The sequence below is a fragment of the Sceloporus occidentalis genome, unplaced genomic scaffold (genome assembly GCF_023333645.1).
Source record: "Sceloporus occidentalis isolate IW3139 unplaced genomic scaffold, rSceOcc1.0.p SCAF_24, whole genome shotgun sequence".
NCBI lineage: Eukaryota > Metazoa > Chordata > Lepidosauria > Squamata > Phrynosomatidae > Sceloporus > Sceloporus occidentalis.
Genome location: NW_028317004.1, coordinates 12,233,114 through 12,248,442, shown reverse-complemented (window position 1 = coordinate 12,248,442; position 15,329 = coordinate 12,233,114). Strand labels below are relative to the sequence as shown.

The 15,329-nt window shown below is 40.7% G+C and overlaps 1 protein-coding gene across 1 annotated transcript; it reads right to left on the bottom strand.

Annotated features, from left to right (window-relative positions):
• Positions 1-227: 227 nt before the first annotated feature.
• LOC149300635 (potassium voltage-gated channel subfamily V member 2-like) lies at positions 228-8,912 on the bottom strand. The gene is made up of 2 exons (XM_089485123.1): positions 7,509-8,912; positions 228-509 (listed from the first exon to the last, which is right to left on the bottom strand). Exons 1-2 carry the CDS (start codon positions 8,910-8,912, stop codon positions 228-230), a joined length of 1,686 nt encoding a protein of 561 aa, XP_089341249.1.
• Positions 8,913-15,329: the final 6,417 nt, after the last annotated feature.

Below are 15,329 nucleotides of genomic sequence, written 5' to 3'. Positions count from 1 at the left end.
CTTTATTAACACACACATGTGACAATAATGGATTTGACATGAAAACAAGCACATAATATAATTAAGCAAAATGTCACCAAAATATATTATGTATTATCAACTGGCCTTTATTAGCTAATTTGTGTACATAATTTACAGTTTCCTTATTTGTACTAAGTAGCATATACAGTATATAGATATAATTTTTACATATAGCCTGTCTTTTGCAGTCTTGCTAGAAGGTGTCATCAATGACTGTGGCCAGGAAGAGGTTGTGTTGATGTGCTAGTGCAACACTCTGACATCTTCTTCATAGCTCTGCCAGTAAAATCTACTTTTCCTCTTTTCTTCCGTATGGTTGTATATTCATAAGACTTTAGCTTGCTGTAATAGTCAGAAAACTTGTTATATAAGATTGAGATAGGCATCCCATTTAGAATGATCCCAAAAGCAATGCAGAGGAAAGCGAACAGTCGCCCAAGGTGGGTTTCCGGATATGTGTCTCCATATCCTACGGTGGAGATGCTGACCTGCAAAATGAATTATATCTCGGTTAAATGGCTGAAAGGTTTAGAAAAACAGAAACATAGAATTTTACAGCAGATGAAAACCATTCGGCCCATCTAGTCTGCTTATTTTTCCTGATGCAAGGGGTTCAAACCCCTATCAGTCTTTGGATATTGCTTGTTAAAATAGTTTATCTGACCCATGAATCATACATCATTATTGTCCCAGTATAAGTCCCTGTTTAATTTTATGGGTATTATGCCATAAAATATATTTAATTGACTGTTACACCTCTAATCACCATACTTTGGCGGAGCTCTGTAAAATAAAGAATTTGATCATGTTTGCTGTAACACTGTAACGTTTATTTATGCTGTTTATAAAAGTTGAACTTTAGGTCTATGAAAAATCTTTACCTGGAATATAACCCAATGTAACTTTGAGGACTAGATTTAACTCCTGGATAGATCTGGGGAGAAATGCTTAAAATTACCTTCTTCTCTGCTTCTGAAGTAACTTGTGCAGACGCAATAAGGACAACAGTGGGCAGAAACTACAAGTATTTGTCACAATGCTCATCACATATTGATGGAGACTCAGAAGAAGAAACAAGCTTTTTTTCCTGTGAAAGTTCCTCTGGGTAGAAACTGGAAGATCTTTCACTAAACGCTACTCTAGGTTGCAGAATGTATGTTACTGCAGTTTGGCAATATTAGTTCACTGAATGATTACATGGCACCAAAAGCCCAATGTTATGTAAACTGGCACATGACATGGCATGTACAAGAACAGACAGAAATGAGTTCCACAATGACACGCATACACAATTACTAAGTGCATTTCATAGAGTGTAGTCAGAAGGGGACATTGCAAAAAGAGATTGCGCTGGATATTTTGCAAAGCATTTGAAGCTCGGTCATGTGTCATGTTACATTAAGCCACCTCTGTGGCAGGTTGCACATGAGGATCCAAGCAACATGGGTTGAAAAAATTTCAAAAGTTATGTTTAAGGGTTAATCACATAATAGGTGGGATAATGACCTAGAGGTAAAAAAAACACAGAGTGCTAAAGGTCACTGTTTTTGCTGTCTAATAGTTACAACAGGGGAAGAAAACAAAATGTAGAACAACGTTTCATCCTTACAGGGTTTAGGGTGTACAAAACAGTAATTGCTTACTACGCTCACATAAAAAACCCTAAGTATATACTATACAATAGTAAGAAAACAATGGCATTTTTTTTTCCATACCTGTACTACAGGGCTCGGACCATAACTTATTTTAGTTTTAGTCGTGTGAAAAATGCTGTAAAAAGGGAATGTTTCAAAAATAGATATGTTAATAGCTGATTTTTTGACAAAATGTACAGTGAGTGAGTAAAAATCAATATTTGGTGTGACCAGCCTTTGCCTTCAAAAGAGCATAAATTCTTCTAGGTATGCTTGCATACAGTTTTATTTTATTTTTTTTTATTTTTTTTTTAAGGAACTCGACGGTAGGTTGTTTCAAACATCTTGGAGAACTAACCACGGTTCTTCTGTGGATTTAGACACCTCAGTTGCCACTCTCTCTTCTTGTAATCCCAAACAAACTCTAGGGTTCTGTAGTGGCCATAGCATCACTTCCAGGACTAATTGTTTTTCTTTATGCTGAAGATAGTTCTTAATGATTTTGGTTGTATGTTTGGTTGTCATGCTGCACAATACATTTTGGGCCAATCAGATGGTACTGCATGATGGATAAGTATTTGCCTGCGCTTCTCGGCATTAAGCAGACTGTTAATTCTGACTAAACCTCCAACTCCATTTGCAGAAATGCAGCCCCAAACTTGCAAACAACCTCCAACATCCTTTACTATTGCCTGCAAATTCACAATCTCGTACTTCTAGTCAACCCTTTGGCAAACAAACTGCCTTCTGCTACAGCAAAATATTATACATTTTGTTTGTGTCTTCGTGAATAGTCGCTTGGCATTGTTTCCAAAAAACTCACTGGCCACTTCATTAGGTACACCTGTTCAATTGCTTGTTAACACAAATAGCTAATCAGCCAATCACAATGCATTTAGGCATGTAGACGTGGCCAAGACAACTTGCTGAAGTTCAAACCGAGCACCAGAATGGGTAAGAAAGGGGATTTAAGTGAGTTTGAACGTGGCATGGTTGTTGGTGCCAGATGGGCTGGTCTGACTATTTCAGAAATTGCTGATCTACTGGGATTTTCACGCACAACCATCTCTAGGGTTTACAGAGAATGGTCTACAAAAAAAAAAGAAAATATCCAGTGAGCGGCAGTTGTGTGGACAAAAATGGCTTGTTTATGTCAGAGGTCAGAGGAGAATGGGCAGATGACAGGAAGGCAACAGGAACTCAGATAACCACTCGTTACAACCAAGGTATGCAGAATACCATTTCTGAACGCACAACACGTCGAACCTTAAAGCAGATGGGCTACAGCAGCAGAAGACCACACCGCATGACACTCCTGTCAGCTAAGAACAGGAAAGTGAGGCTACAATTCGCACAGGCCCACCAAAATTGGACAATGAAAGACTAGACGAACATTGTCTGGTCTGATGAGTCTTCATTTCCAGCTGCGACATTCAGATGGCAGGGTCAGACAACATGTAAACAACATGAAAGCATGGATCCATCCTTCCTTGTATGATTGGCTCAGGCTATTATTGGTGGTGTAATGGTGTGGGGGACACCCCTTTGTACCAATTGAGCATTGTTTAAATGCAACAGCCTACCTGAGTATTGTTGCTGACCATGTCCATCCCTTTATGACCACAGTGTACCCATCTTCTGATGGCTACTTCCAGCAGGATAATGCACCATGTCACAAAGCTCACATCATCTCAGTGACAATGAGTTTGCTGTACTCCAATGGCCTCCACAGCAACTAGATCTCAATCCAATAGAGCACCTTTGGGATGTGGTGGAACGGTAGATTTGCATCATGGATGTGCAGCTGACAAATCTGCAGCAACTGTTTGATGCCATCATGTCCATATGGACCAAAACCTCTGACGAATGTTTCCAGCACCTTGTAGAAAGTATGCCACGAAGAATGAAGGCAGTTCTGAAGGCAAAAGAGGGTCCAACCTGATACTAGCAAAGCATTCGTAATAAAGTGGCCAATGGGTGTATGTGCATGAATGCATGTGGTTATGCTTATTAAGCATATCAGTGTATGTATGTATGAATGTGCATCATGCCTTTGTGTGTTTATGTATGTCAGTGGAGCGCAAGGACAGAAATTGATGACATTTGTAAAGATTTATTTTTATACTGCTTTATATGATGGATAAAAGACTATGTGTGGTTTTGTGGGAATGATGCCCCCTATGATTTCTGTGCAGACCCTCTGGAACTTTCCAATGCCAAGGTGAATTTTGCTCTGTGCTTGGGTTAATAAAAAAATCCTATTGAGCAGTCTCAATGGCTTCCTAATTTACTGTGTGTGTTTGTATAGATATGTTTGTATATGTATATATATATGTATATATATATATATATATATTGCGAGATAGGTCAGGGATCGCCCCTCGCTGAGGTCAAGGGACAAGTGCCCGTCTTCCATTCAAACCAGGCAAACAGCAGTAAGTTCGTGCAATCTGACACAGGGTCAGGTTTATTAGAAAGGTTGCAAAGACAAAAGAAATATAATAACACAGCAACAAAAGAAATACCTTGCCTGTCCGGCACTTAATATACAAGGGATGTCCCTCACTACCAGCTGGAGAGCTTCTCTCTGCCAACTTAACACAATACGTCCAGCAACCTTTACTCAAATGTCTCTCCCACAGACAGGCTTTCTGTGTCCTCAGCCAGAGAGCTATTTGCCCTCCTGGCTTCCCTTTTATATCTGCCCTCCCATTCACCTAAATTAATCACCTAGCAGGTGTTACTTCACATAGGAAAGGAACCTAGGAGAAACATACCTCCCTTCCACCACCAATCCTACATGAATGTCACAATATTTATATATATATATATATATATATATACAAGAATTGCACAAAACTATCTGCACCATTTTAGCCTACAGACCGCACAGTTTTATTTAACTTTACACATTATTCTCTAAAGCTCTATATGTGACTTGTGGTTTAGACCTTATGTCCAGAGGTGGATTACATTTCATTTGCCGAATCAAGGCATAATTCATAATATAGTGTTATAGTGTTGCCCATGGGCGTAGGAACCCCTAAAAATCTGGGGGGACAGCATTTTCCCCCATCAGATCCCCACTTTCTCCTCATCTCTCACACTATCTACCCCCTCTCCCCCTTCTCACACTATCTACCCCCTCTCCCCCTTTCTTACTATCTACTCCCTCCCTACCCTCCCTTCTCACACTATCTACCCCCCTCCCTACCCTCCCTTCTCACACTATCTACCCCCCTCCCTACCCTCCCTTCTCACACTATCTACCCTCTTCCTACCCCCCTTCTCACTAGCTACCCTCTCCCTATCGCTCCCTTCTCACTAGCTACCCTCTCCCTACTGCCCCCTTCTCACTAGCTACCCTCTCCCTACCGCCCCCTTCTCACTAGCTACCCTCTCCCTACCCCCCTTCTCACCAGCTACCCTCTCCCTACCCCCCCTTCTCACTAGCTACCCTCTCCCTACCCCCCTTCTCACTAGCTACCCTCTCCCTACCCCCCTTCTCACTAGCTACCCTCTCCCTACCCCCCCTTCTCACTAGCTACCCTCTCCCTACCCCCCTTTCTCACTGTCTACTCCAGGGGTGTCCAAGTTTGTTCTGCAGTGGGCCACTTCATCAGAATTGTATACGTGAGAAAATAAGATAATAAGATATGTAGATTAAAATACAGTAAATGACACAAAACCTTTACTTTTCCTCTCACTGATTTCTGGGCCTAGAAAGTTTTGTGACTATAAATTCAGGATTCTGGATAATTAAAAATGAAATAGTTCTATTTATTCTAGAGATGCACTAAAATGAAAATTCTGGACCAAAACATTCACGGTTCACTTAGCCAAAACCGAAAATGACCCCCCACCTTTAAAAATAATAATAAAAACTCACATTTTTTATAAAAGTAGGTAACACACCACAATTGGACAAAAAAAAATAGCAATATATCTTGGCATGATAGGAGTGTGATTGCTAACAGCAATCACACTCCTATCATACGCAGACAGCCAGTACATGCTGGTACAGGGTGGCTGTAAGTGATGTGCAGACCCCCATAGACAAGGGGGGCAGCTAGCTAGGTTTCAGCATGTACTGGCTGACTTGGCATGATAGGAGTGGGATTGCTAACAGCAATCACAGTCCCATCATGCCTAGGTTCCAGCACTTACACATCCATGCTATCACACACACACTCATTCATTCATTCATATACTCATTCATTCACAGATTCATTCCCTCAATCATGCATACTGATTCAAACACCCTCCCCAGCAGGGGGCGCGGCCTCCCTCTGCGTCAGGGGAGGGCTGGCAGCCCAAGGCCTGGGGGGCAAGTCTAGTCAACTGGCCCATTGCGCCACCAAAGCGGCTGCGAGTGACATTGAAAGCGGCTGTCGTGCGGCAGTCACTCCACCGGCGCCTAATGAAATCAAAGCGGCCGGCGTGCACGCACCACCCAATGGCTGTGCCTCAGCTCCTCATCCCACCCCTTTTAAGATGTGGGACAAAGAGCTGAGGCACAGCCATTGGGTCTGACTGCCGCATGATGCAGGGGCGTACCGAGAGTATTTGGCACCTGTGGCAGATCCTGTATGTGGCACCCCCACACACACACTTTAAAACTGCATAGTTTCTATGGTTAGGCAAACATTGACAGGGGTACAGCATAATTATTATATACTGAGGCACACATTGACGTCAATGCGTGCCTATCACTATACATTGAGCCAGACACTGACAATACTGCACTACAACCCCTATCACTATATACTAAGCCAAACATTCATGTGGTGTAGGCCTACCACGTCAGTGACTGGCTTAGTATATAGTAGGGATGCACCGAAATGAAAATTCTGGACCTAAACTGAAAATTCAGCATTCACTTGGCCAAAACCAAAAAAACCCCCCCAAAAACTTTAAAATACTTTATTAAAAGTAACTCACCAAAATTAGACAAAAAAAAAATCAACAATATTAATTTATATATATATATATATATATATAATTAACAGAAATCACACTCCTATCATGCCTAGGCAGCCAGTATATGCTGAAATCTGGGCATGAAAGGAATGTGATTACAGCCTCCCTATGCCATGCTATCGCCCAACACTTACACATCCATGCTATCTGATGAGCGGCAGCCCGGGCGGCCCGCCAGGTACGCTACCGGCACGACGGCCGGATTCAATCCAGCCGCAAACTAAGCGGCTGCGTTGAATATCCGTCTGCCGGCCCCCCGGCCCAGCCCGCCCCTGCTCTGCGTTCTCTGGTACTGCACAGAGGAACCGGAATCTGATGTCACGTGAACTCTGCTGGGTTCCGCTTCCTCTGTGCAGTACAGAAGACCCTCCCACAGGTAAGTAGCAGGGCTCGAGGTGCGGACCGCGTAAGATCGGTTGCCCTGGCTGTCGATCTTATGAGGGCCGCACCTTGAGGTCTCGCGGGCCGCATCTTCGGCGTTTCTATTGGGGGGGGTGTTCCTACGGCCCTGGGGAGGATTTCTTCATTATCGGTCCCCCCCGCATGAGTTACTGGGGGGGATCTGCCCCCCCCCGGTTCCTACACCCATGGTGTTGCCCAGGTATATTTAACATTGTTTCCAGATACTGAAAACCATGGTATTTTTGTGGTTACCCATTAATGGGATGTTAACATTTATAAATAGCTATTTCTGAAAAGACTACACGCTAGAAAAACAAAACAGCTGTGGGGCATTTCTGTACAGTTCCTGGTTATGCCAGTCTGCTACTTCTTTTACTTACACTATCCTCTAGGTGGATCATTTGTAATCTGAAATATATTCAACGAGTATATTTTTAAAAGTATACTTTTACTTTTGAAGTCAACACTTACTGCTGCCCACCACCAGGCGTGAGGAATGCTGGTGAAGTTGGTGCCAGCCACATCATGCTCCACTGTATATACCATTGCAGAAAAAGAGAAAATGCCCATGGCAATGAAAAGAAGCAGGCACCCAACCTGCTGATAGCACTGTCGGAGAGTAAATCCAAAAGCCCTAAGCCCAGTGGAATGTCGTGCCAGTTTCAAAATACGAAATATACGCATGAGCCTCATGATTCTTAGAACTTGACCGAGTTTTCCAACTCGCACTACTGCTTCAATCTCTTGTTCGTGACTGGACCTTTTACCATTTTCATCCTCATCAGCAAACTTCTCAAGAAGCAGCTGTAAGTAAAGTGGTAATATGGCGATCATGTCTACAGCATTAAGGACGCTGCGTATAAATCTGCGTGGGTCTGGGGAGGAAATGAGTCGTAGTATATACTCCAAAGTAAAGAAGGCGATGCACACTGTCTCTACGTGTTCAAGATAAGGCCTGCCACTGGGAAGGCCAGAAGCATTTTTATACTGCATGTCTTCTACAGTGTTTAGTGTCATTGCCACAACAGATATAAGAACAAAAAAACTGGATGCTACGGCCATTGCCTTTGCTGTGATTGATGAAAAGGGTTTTTCCATAAGGTTCCAGATTCGACACCTCATGTTGCCATAGAGCATCCCTCGGAAAAGTTCCTCATTTTCCTCTGTTTCCATTTCAGCTCTCAGCTCCCTTTGGATCTTTAGTTGCTCATTCAGCTCGTCTTGCCTCTCTTCAAATGAGATTCGGCAACAACGTGGCGTATGCTTGATCCTTACCCCCCAGTAGTTGATTTCCTCCAGAAAACTTCTGGGGCACAATTCATCTCTTATCCACAAAACCCCGGTACGATAGAAATTATAGATGTGCTCAAATACAGCAGGATCCCGATCAAAAAAGTAGACATCTTCCGCCGGACTATAATCATCACACAAATCTAATTTACGTTGGCAGTCTGTGTATGTAGCCAATCGACCTATACGGGTCTTTGGATAGCTGGCTGCTATTGTGTAAGAGATTTGAAAGCTGGTTCCTCCCACGTTTATGTTCAACAAATTGCTCCTTACATTCCCAAAATGCGAAGGTGATAATAAGTAGCTTTCCTGATCATCTTCGTAGAAGCTACCGTCTAAATGTGCTGCAATAAATTGTTTTTTCCATCCATCTAGCCTTTGTTCCTCTCTTTCGGACCACCTCAGTTCCTCTACATCATCATCTTCATCCGCAATGTAGTAAATATAATTGGCCTCAGACTTCCAGTGAAAATTGGAGTCCCTTCCCATGCATCGTCTGTCAATGTTTGCTCCATGCTGTCCAACTGGGATGTTCCCATAATAGGTGAATGGAGAAGACCTGGCCCTTTGCTTGAACTGCAACATATTCTGACAGAACACATTTGAACAATGCAGAAAACTTAGTAATACTGTTCAGTCATACAGGTATAAGTGGGACAGAAACAGCAGTCATCTTCACAAGTCACAGGGGGCCTCTATTTCAATGTTCACCTCTTCTGTGTTTCTCAGACATGTCACATAACAATCCCACTGCATTATCTGCTATACGTGTCATTGACTGTTTTAAGTCCTGCTGACAAAGAAGATTTTAGTACTTAAGAAGGGATTTTAGGGCTATTATCCCATTCAGCCTGAAACTAGAAGCAGCCTGTGACATCTCTCTTAACAAATATGGGACAGAATTACATTGCTGCAAATACTTACAAGTCGTTTTCATCGTCATTATTGCATAATATTATGATGATTAGCTGGTTGATGTAAAAAAAAACCCCAAACCTATAAGGAAAAAGTATACTTCACCACAAAAATATATTTCACTATATACATTATTCATTTCCATGATCATTTACACTTTGTGGTATTTGTTTTGCTCATTCTCAAAAAAAGTTTAAAAAATCCTGGTCATTGTGCAAACGGTTAGCTGCTTGATTGGACCTAGTCACGGTTTTGTGCTCTGTTATTAGATGCTGACTGTTTCTAGAAAGTGTTTATATCATTAGAATTTTGCTCATCTGATGAATAAAACCGTATTGTATGAGGTTTACCTTGTGACACAAGTGTTTTAGAAATGATTGTGCTCTTTATGGCCAATTGTCTAAACCATCCCCTTTTTCAAGTAAACCTAATGCAGATATCTCAGTTCTGAAAATATGTGCCTTGATAGTTTGTTCATCTTCTATAAGTTGCTTTTAGTCTGATAAAGATTCCGTTTCTGGTGCCATCTGGCTTCCCATATGGGTTCCTCAGCCATGTTAACTTATGTTGGTCATGACTGTAATCCGACAGGTGCTTTTTTTTAATTTTCCTTCCTTTTCCCTGAAGAGGACTGGTTTTTTTTATAATGTAGTGTTGTTTAAAATTGTAAATAAATGGTGCGCACAGGGACATAGTAACAATTGCAGAACAATGTAAAAATCAATTTAAAGTGGCTCTTATGTATTAAAGTAAAATGCACTTTTCTTATCATAACACATCACATTCGGAAAATTCAGTGGCAGCTAAATCTGGATAGAAGTCAGTTCGGTTGTTAAGGATTCACATATAAAGTAAAGATATCAAGGAAAAATGATAATATTTTCATATGTACTAGTAAATGAAATGAAAAATCTTTTCAGAAAGACATTAGAAACAGCATTTACTCTATATCTATGTGAATTTATTTTATGAATCTTTGGTTGAGCATGTGGTGTGAACGCCAAAAAGCAAAACAAAACAGAAAACGAAGCAGTTCTTGCTGTAGAAGAGATGTCGGTGGCCACGTTTTATTTCTGCCATTCAGGGACACGGATGAGATTACACACAGAGGCGTATATTGTATATATAGATATACATATCTTACATACACACTGATTCACATATGCACACCGTCATATACACATAAAATGAGTTTTATATTATATATGTATATATATATATATACAGGCCCGGACTGGCCATCGGGCACACTGGGCATTTGGCCGGTGGGCCGGGCGGCCCAGGGCCGGATTGACGTAGGGTCTGATGGAGCTGCAGCTCCAGGCCCCTACCTTATAGCCTGGATTTATAGACTTATGGAAGGGAACCAATTAGTCAGCTATACATCCCCCATACTGCAGGGCAGCATTTGAACTGGACTGGTCAGCAATATCTAAAAATTATGTGTGTCCTGGAAAACATGGCTGATGTGGTCACCCAATGAGTTCCCCAGCTAATTGCTACACTTCATCTACTATGTGTTGCTACACTAACAACTAAGAAAACAGAGTGGCCAAATGTAAACAATTAGCAGTATATCTTTGCTTGCTATAGTGATTGTTTGTTCCACTTTTTTTTTTCTGCCACTGAATCATTCTTTATTAAGACCTTAGTCAATCATGTAACCTCAAACTAAAAATGGGCAAGTGAATAAAAAAAACTATGTGGATCCGTGAAAAGTAATAGAACTAATTGTAGCTGTGATTTCAGTACCAAATATAGGCACGTGTGATATAAATGCATCATTTTACTTTGCCTGTTCATTTTGCTGTATATCATAATTTTCCACATCTGAAATTTGTGAGATGTTTTAAAGCAGTCTGTTTGCTTTAGAAATTATATTGTTGATTCCAATACTCATCGTTCAGAGCCGCACACATTTTCTGGTAACTCTCAATCCGGCAGTTCTAAGAAATCTTAATCAAATACTTCTACAAAGATCGCAGGCAGTTGTATCGATTTTCACGTTACATGCAGTGATTTCCTGCTCAGATGATTCCTTATCAAAATATTGATGTATTCCCAAAACACAAGAGAAAATGGCTGAAGTCTACGTAACAAAACCTGTGGTATTGATGTGGTCAGGAAATCCTTTATACTGCTCGGTGGTCCCATCTAATGTCTCAGCAGCTTAGTACCAAGTATGACGTGCATGCACAATGCCCTTTCCTTGCGACATATAGGATGGTAGGACATGATGTCATAACATTTTTTTTTTTTGTAATCAGTGATTGGTTAATTTAGATTTTCTATAATCGGTATCAAACATCATTTGCAAAGCAAACTGCGTGCTGTTTAATCTCGTGTATCAGGTACAATAGGAATTTTCTACCAAAATACAGCTAGAGATATTTCAAAGCATGTCGAGTGACCCATAGTCTCTTAGCTCTTTTTAGCTAGCTTTAAGATGACTGGTTGTTGTATGTAATGCTTTAAAGCTCCCCTGGTGCTTGTTATCAGTGTACGTGATTACACAAATCTTATTCCAGCTAATTTGATTTGAGTTTTTCTATTCCAGCGCGGGTTTCAAAGAGCAGCAGCGTAATTGCAGGTTTATTGTCTCCGTCAACCTCTCGTGATACCATCCTTGTTCCAGAATGACCTAGTTGACGGAAGAGCTGCTGTGCAGTTTTATATCGGATACGTCCTCTTCATAAACACATTTTTATTAAAATTTGTTATTGGAATGGTTTATTTTTAATAGCAGCACTACTTCAAACTAAAGCAAGATCTTTTTGTTTGCCAGCATAATTGTTGGTATTTTTATTTATTTATTTATTTTTTTAAATGTACCTGATAGAAGGTGGAATCTATGACAATGTGGCAAAATTTGCATTATCTAATCAATTTTCTGACTCCATTTTCTTTACCACCTTACAAAGGTTTCCTGAATCAATCAGCAACTTAGGAAAAAAAATTAATGTGGAGGAACAATAATGCATATCTTGAAAAAGGCAAGACTAAAATTATTTTCCTCGTTGTATACGAATAAGGTGACACATTACTGCTGCTCACTTAAATCTGTAAACACAATTCCATAATCACATTTAATGTATAGACCTGTAAAATGATTTGGAAAGCATAAAGTGATTAAATTAGCTGCCCTATATGCACACCATGCTAGGTGACTCCAGGGATTGCCAGTTGGTGGTGGTTGTGCTCAAAAACTTCTGTTGAGTAAATAGAAGCTCCAATAGAAAGTGATTCGGGTAGCAATGCAGTGTAGTTTAGAAGCGGCCGCACTAACCCCTACTCTGAAGCACCGAACTAAACATCTGAGACAGACGTCACTTTCAACCTGTAAAGTTTCACAAAGGTTTGAAATAATGCCCATATCCCCCAGCGGCCTTAAAGCCAAATGATAAACCACAGCCCCATGGCCTCTCTTGGTTTTCTTTTTACTCAAAAAATTGGGAAAGAAACTTATAAACCAGAAAAACCATCACTGTGGTTTTCCACAGGGGGGCGCTAGAGAGAGTGTGTGTGTGTGTCTTGTTTCAGCACGGTCTGTCCTGCAAGCAGAAGAGGGCAAAAGCTCTGAAATCGCTGCCACTTGCTAGGGAACATGAATTAGCCTGTCCAGATGTCAGTGAGGAACAAACCTATACGCAATGCTACCGTTGGTTGGGAAATCAGTTGAATGCCTTGGTGGCGTCTTGTAGCGTCATAGTGCTTTTGCATTGACTACAGCCTGATATGTAGGGAAGGTCTTCTGATTCTTCATTCTAAAATAGATTTCAAGCTGCCTCTTCTGGTATTCTACATCCACTAAACAGGCTCAAGAAAAAGTCAACCCTTGAGAAGCTTCTTGGGGGATTGCGTGTACGTGGTTCAGTTGTACTTAACTCTTTTTTTTTTTGCTTAATAGCGCAATTCCGCATACACTTCAAATAAATTGTTTTGCATGTTGCCACTGTTTGTGTACTACCTAGAGAAGTCTTCCAATGTGTGCGCCAATCATCTTGTTGCTCCTTGACAAAGTTATTCTTGTTGCAATTAAAGTAGTTGGTTGTCACACTATCACTAACAGCTGTTGCATACATTCTATATCGTGAAACTTATGCTTAGAGGGGAGAAGAAAAAGAAAAGCCAGAGTACTAGAATAGGTGCTGCTTATTCCATGAGCTAGAAACTGTAGGAGCAAGGGGATAATTACTAGGATGGTGGATTGAGTTAAAATGGGAGGTAATAGTGTTTTATGAAGTGGAAAGGGACAAGAGGGGGAAGGGGAAAATAATGGATTTAGAGTACATGATTGGGGAAAGTCAGACATGAAAAACAGAATTTGCTTTAGGCTAGGTTTCCACTTGGGTTTTTGTCCTGCGTTTTTTTTCTTGATGAAAAACGCCAAGAAAACTGCCACTGCATTTTGGCGTTTTTTTCTGGAGTTTGTTCTGGCGTTTTAGCCTTTCTGTGGAAATTGCTTTTTTTGACCTTAGGCAGTATTTCCAGCCTTTACAAGTTAGAAGTTTCACCCAGCTAAAAGGGATTAGGATAAATGGCAAGTATCTGCCCCCTGATGTCATTTACTTGGTAGAGTTCTACTTAAACGCCCCGGCGGACCCTTTTGTCACTTTTCTGTGGTTTGTAAGGCATGCTTTATCCCAAATGTCTGCTCTTCTAGGAAGATTGGCCCTAAATGATGGTGCAAATTGTTTGCTGTTGCTTTTGCCACGCAGGATCCAGTTGATGCGTCGCGTATGTTTGTTTGTAATGGCATGTTTGTTCCAAATGGTGTAGAATTCAATATGAACTTTGTTTTGTGTGAAACTGTTTGTTTCCAGCCTATTTCTCGTAGGACACACAGATACTGGGTCCATCCTCTGCATTGTAACTGTAAAAACGCCAAGGCAATAAACCCACATGGCTTTTTCATGGCGTTTCTCTCCCATAGACTTCTATTGGAGAAAAACGCCAAGATTTCCTTGCAAAAAACGCCAGAGTGTCAACATGCTGCGATTTTGAAAAACTGCCACAGAGCCCAAAAAAGCAGAAAAACGCCAGAGAGGACTGAAAAAACGCCAAACAGAAAAACGCCAAGTGGATATGGCATTCTGCGATTTCCTATTGAAGAACAGCTAACATCTGGCTGCTGCGTTTTTTCACTAAAAACACCAGGTGGCGCTATTGGCGTTTTTAGCTAAAAAAAACCAAGTGGAAACCTAGCCTTAAACTGACATTGAGTCACTTTTGTTGCTGGCTTATGGGTGTGGAATCCACATTAGAATGCTAAAAACAAACCGTTTCGCTGTCCTATCCAAGTAAAATGAAAGAAATATGCTCCATAGCATTAAAACTAGCATACTTTAGTTGATGTTAAAAGGGGACCTCAACCATGAATATATTTACCTAATCAGTTAAGAAAAACTTACTTGCCAACACTTTTTAATAAAAAAAAAAAAAAAAAAAAAAAAGCATACAAATAATTAGTTTAACAATTATTTCTACAATATTAGATTTAATTGGTGAACGTCGTAAGTGTCTCAAAAAATAAAAACCAATCAATCAATGTAGAACTCTTCCTCTCTAAAACCAAGAACAGGGGGGGGGGGGGGGTGGAGCTACAGAATCAATCACTAACATAGCCAGCAGTTGGCAGATTATGCCCCGGATAATTATGGAGCCTCTAACATACCCGCTGAAAGTTACCATATTGCAGAAGAACTGATTTGATTAGGTCACATGCAGAAGGACATCAGAGCAGGTCAAGTAATCAGATTAATTTGCTTAAAGTGTGTAGAACTAGAAAAGGGATAACAAAATATACATTATGCAATTATATTTGCAGGAGGGTAGTTTATTAGCATCCTCTTGCCAATGAGTGTTTATTACATGATCAGGAGCAAAGTTGTATAACTATTATGTGAGGAACAGTGAATATAAGTGAACCAACCTAAGGGTTTTGAAGATTAAGCCACTTCTTATGGTTTTCTGTAAACAATGTCCCTTTGTGAGAGTCCACCAACTAATTCCTGTTACAGGCTCTATGTATACAAAAAGGAGGGACTACTATTCCATAAAGCAGAGTACTGGATTTTATTCCTTCAT

What these genes read in the sequence shown, in the direction of transcription:
- LOC149300635 (XM_089485123.1), bottom strand. Translation starts at nt 8,912, where the DNA reads ATGTTGCAGTTCAAGCAAAGGGCCAGGTCTTCTCCATTCACCTATTAT. An exon ending in ACGCCTGGTGGTGGGCAGCA is followed by an intron (nt 510 to 7,508) that starts GTAAGTGTTGAC and finishes TTCATTTTGCAG; the next exon opens with GTCAGCATCTCCACCGTAGG.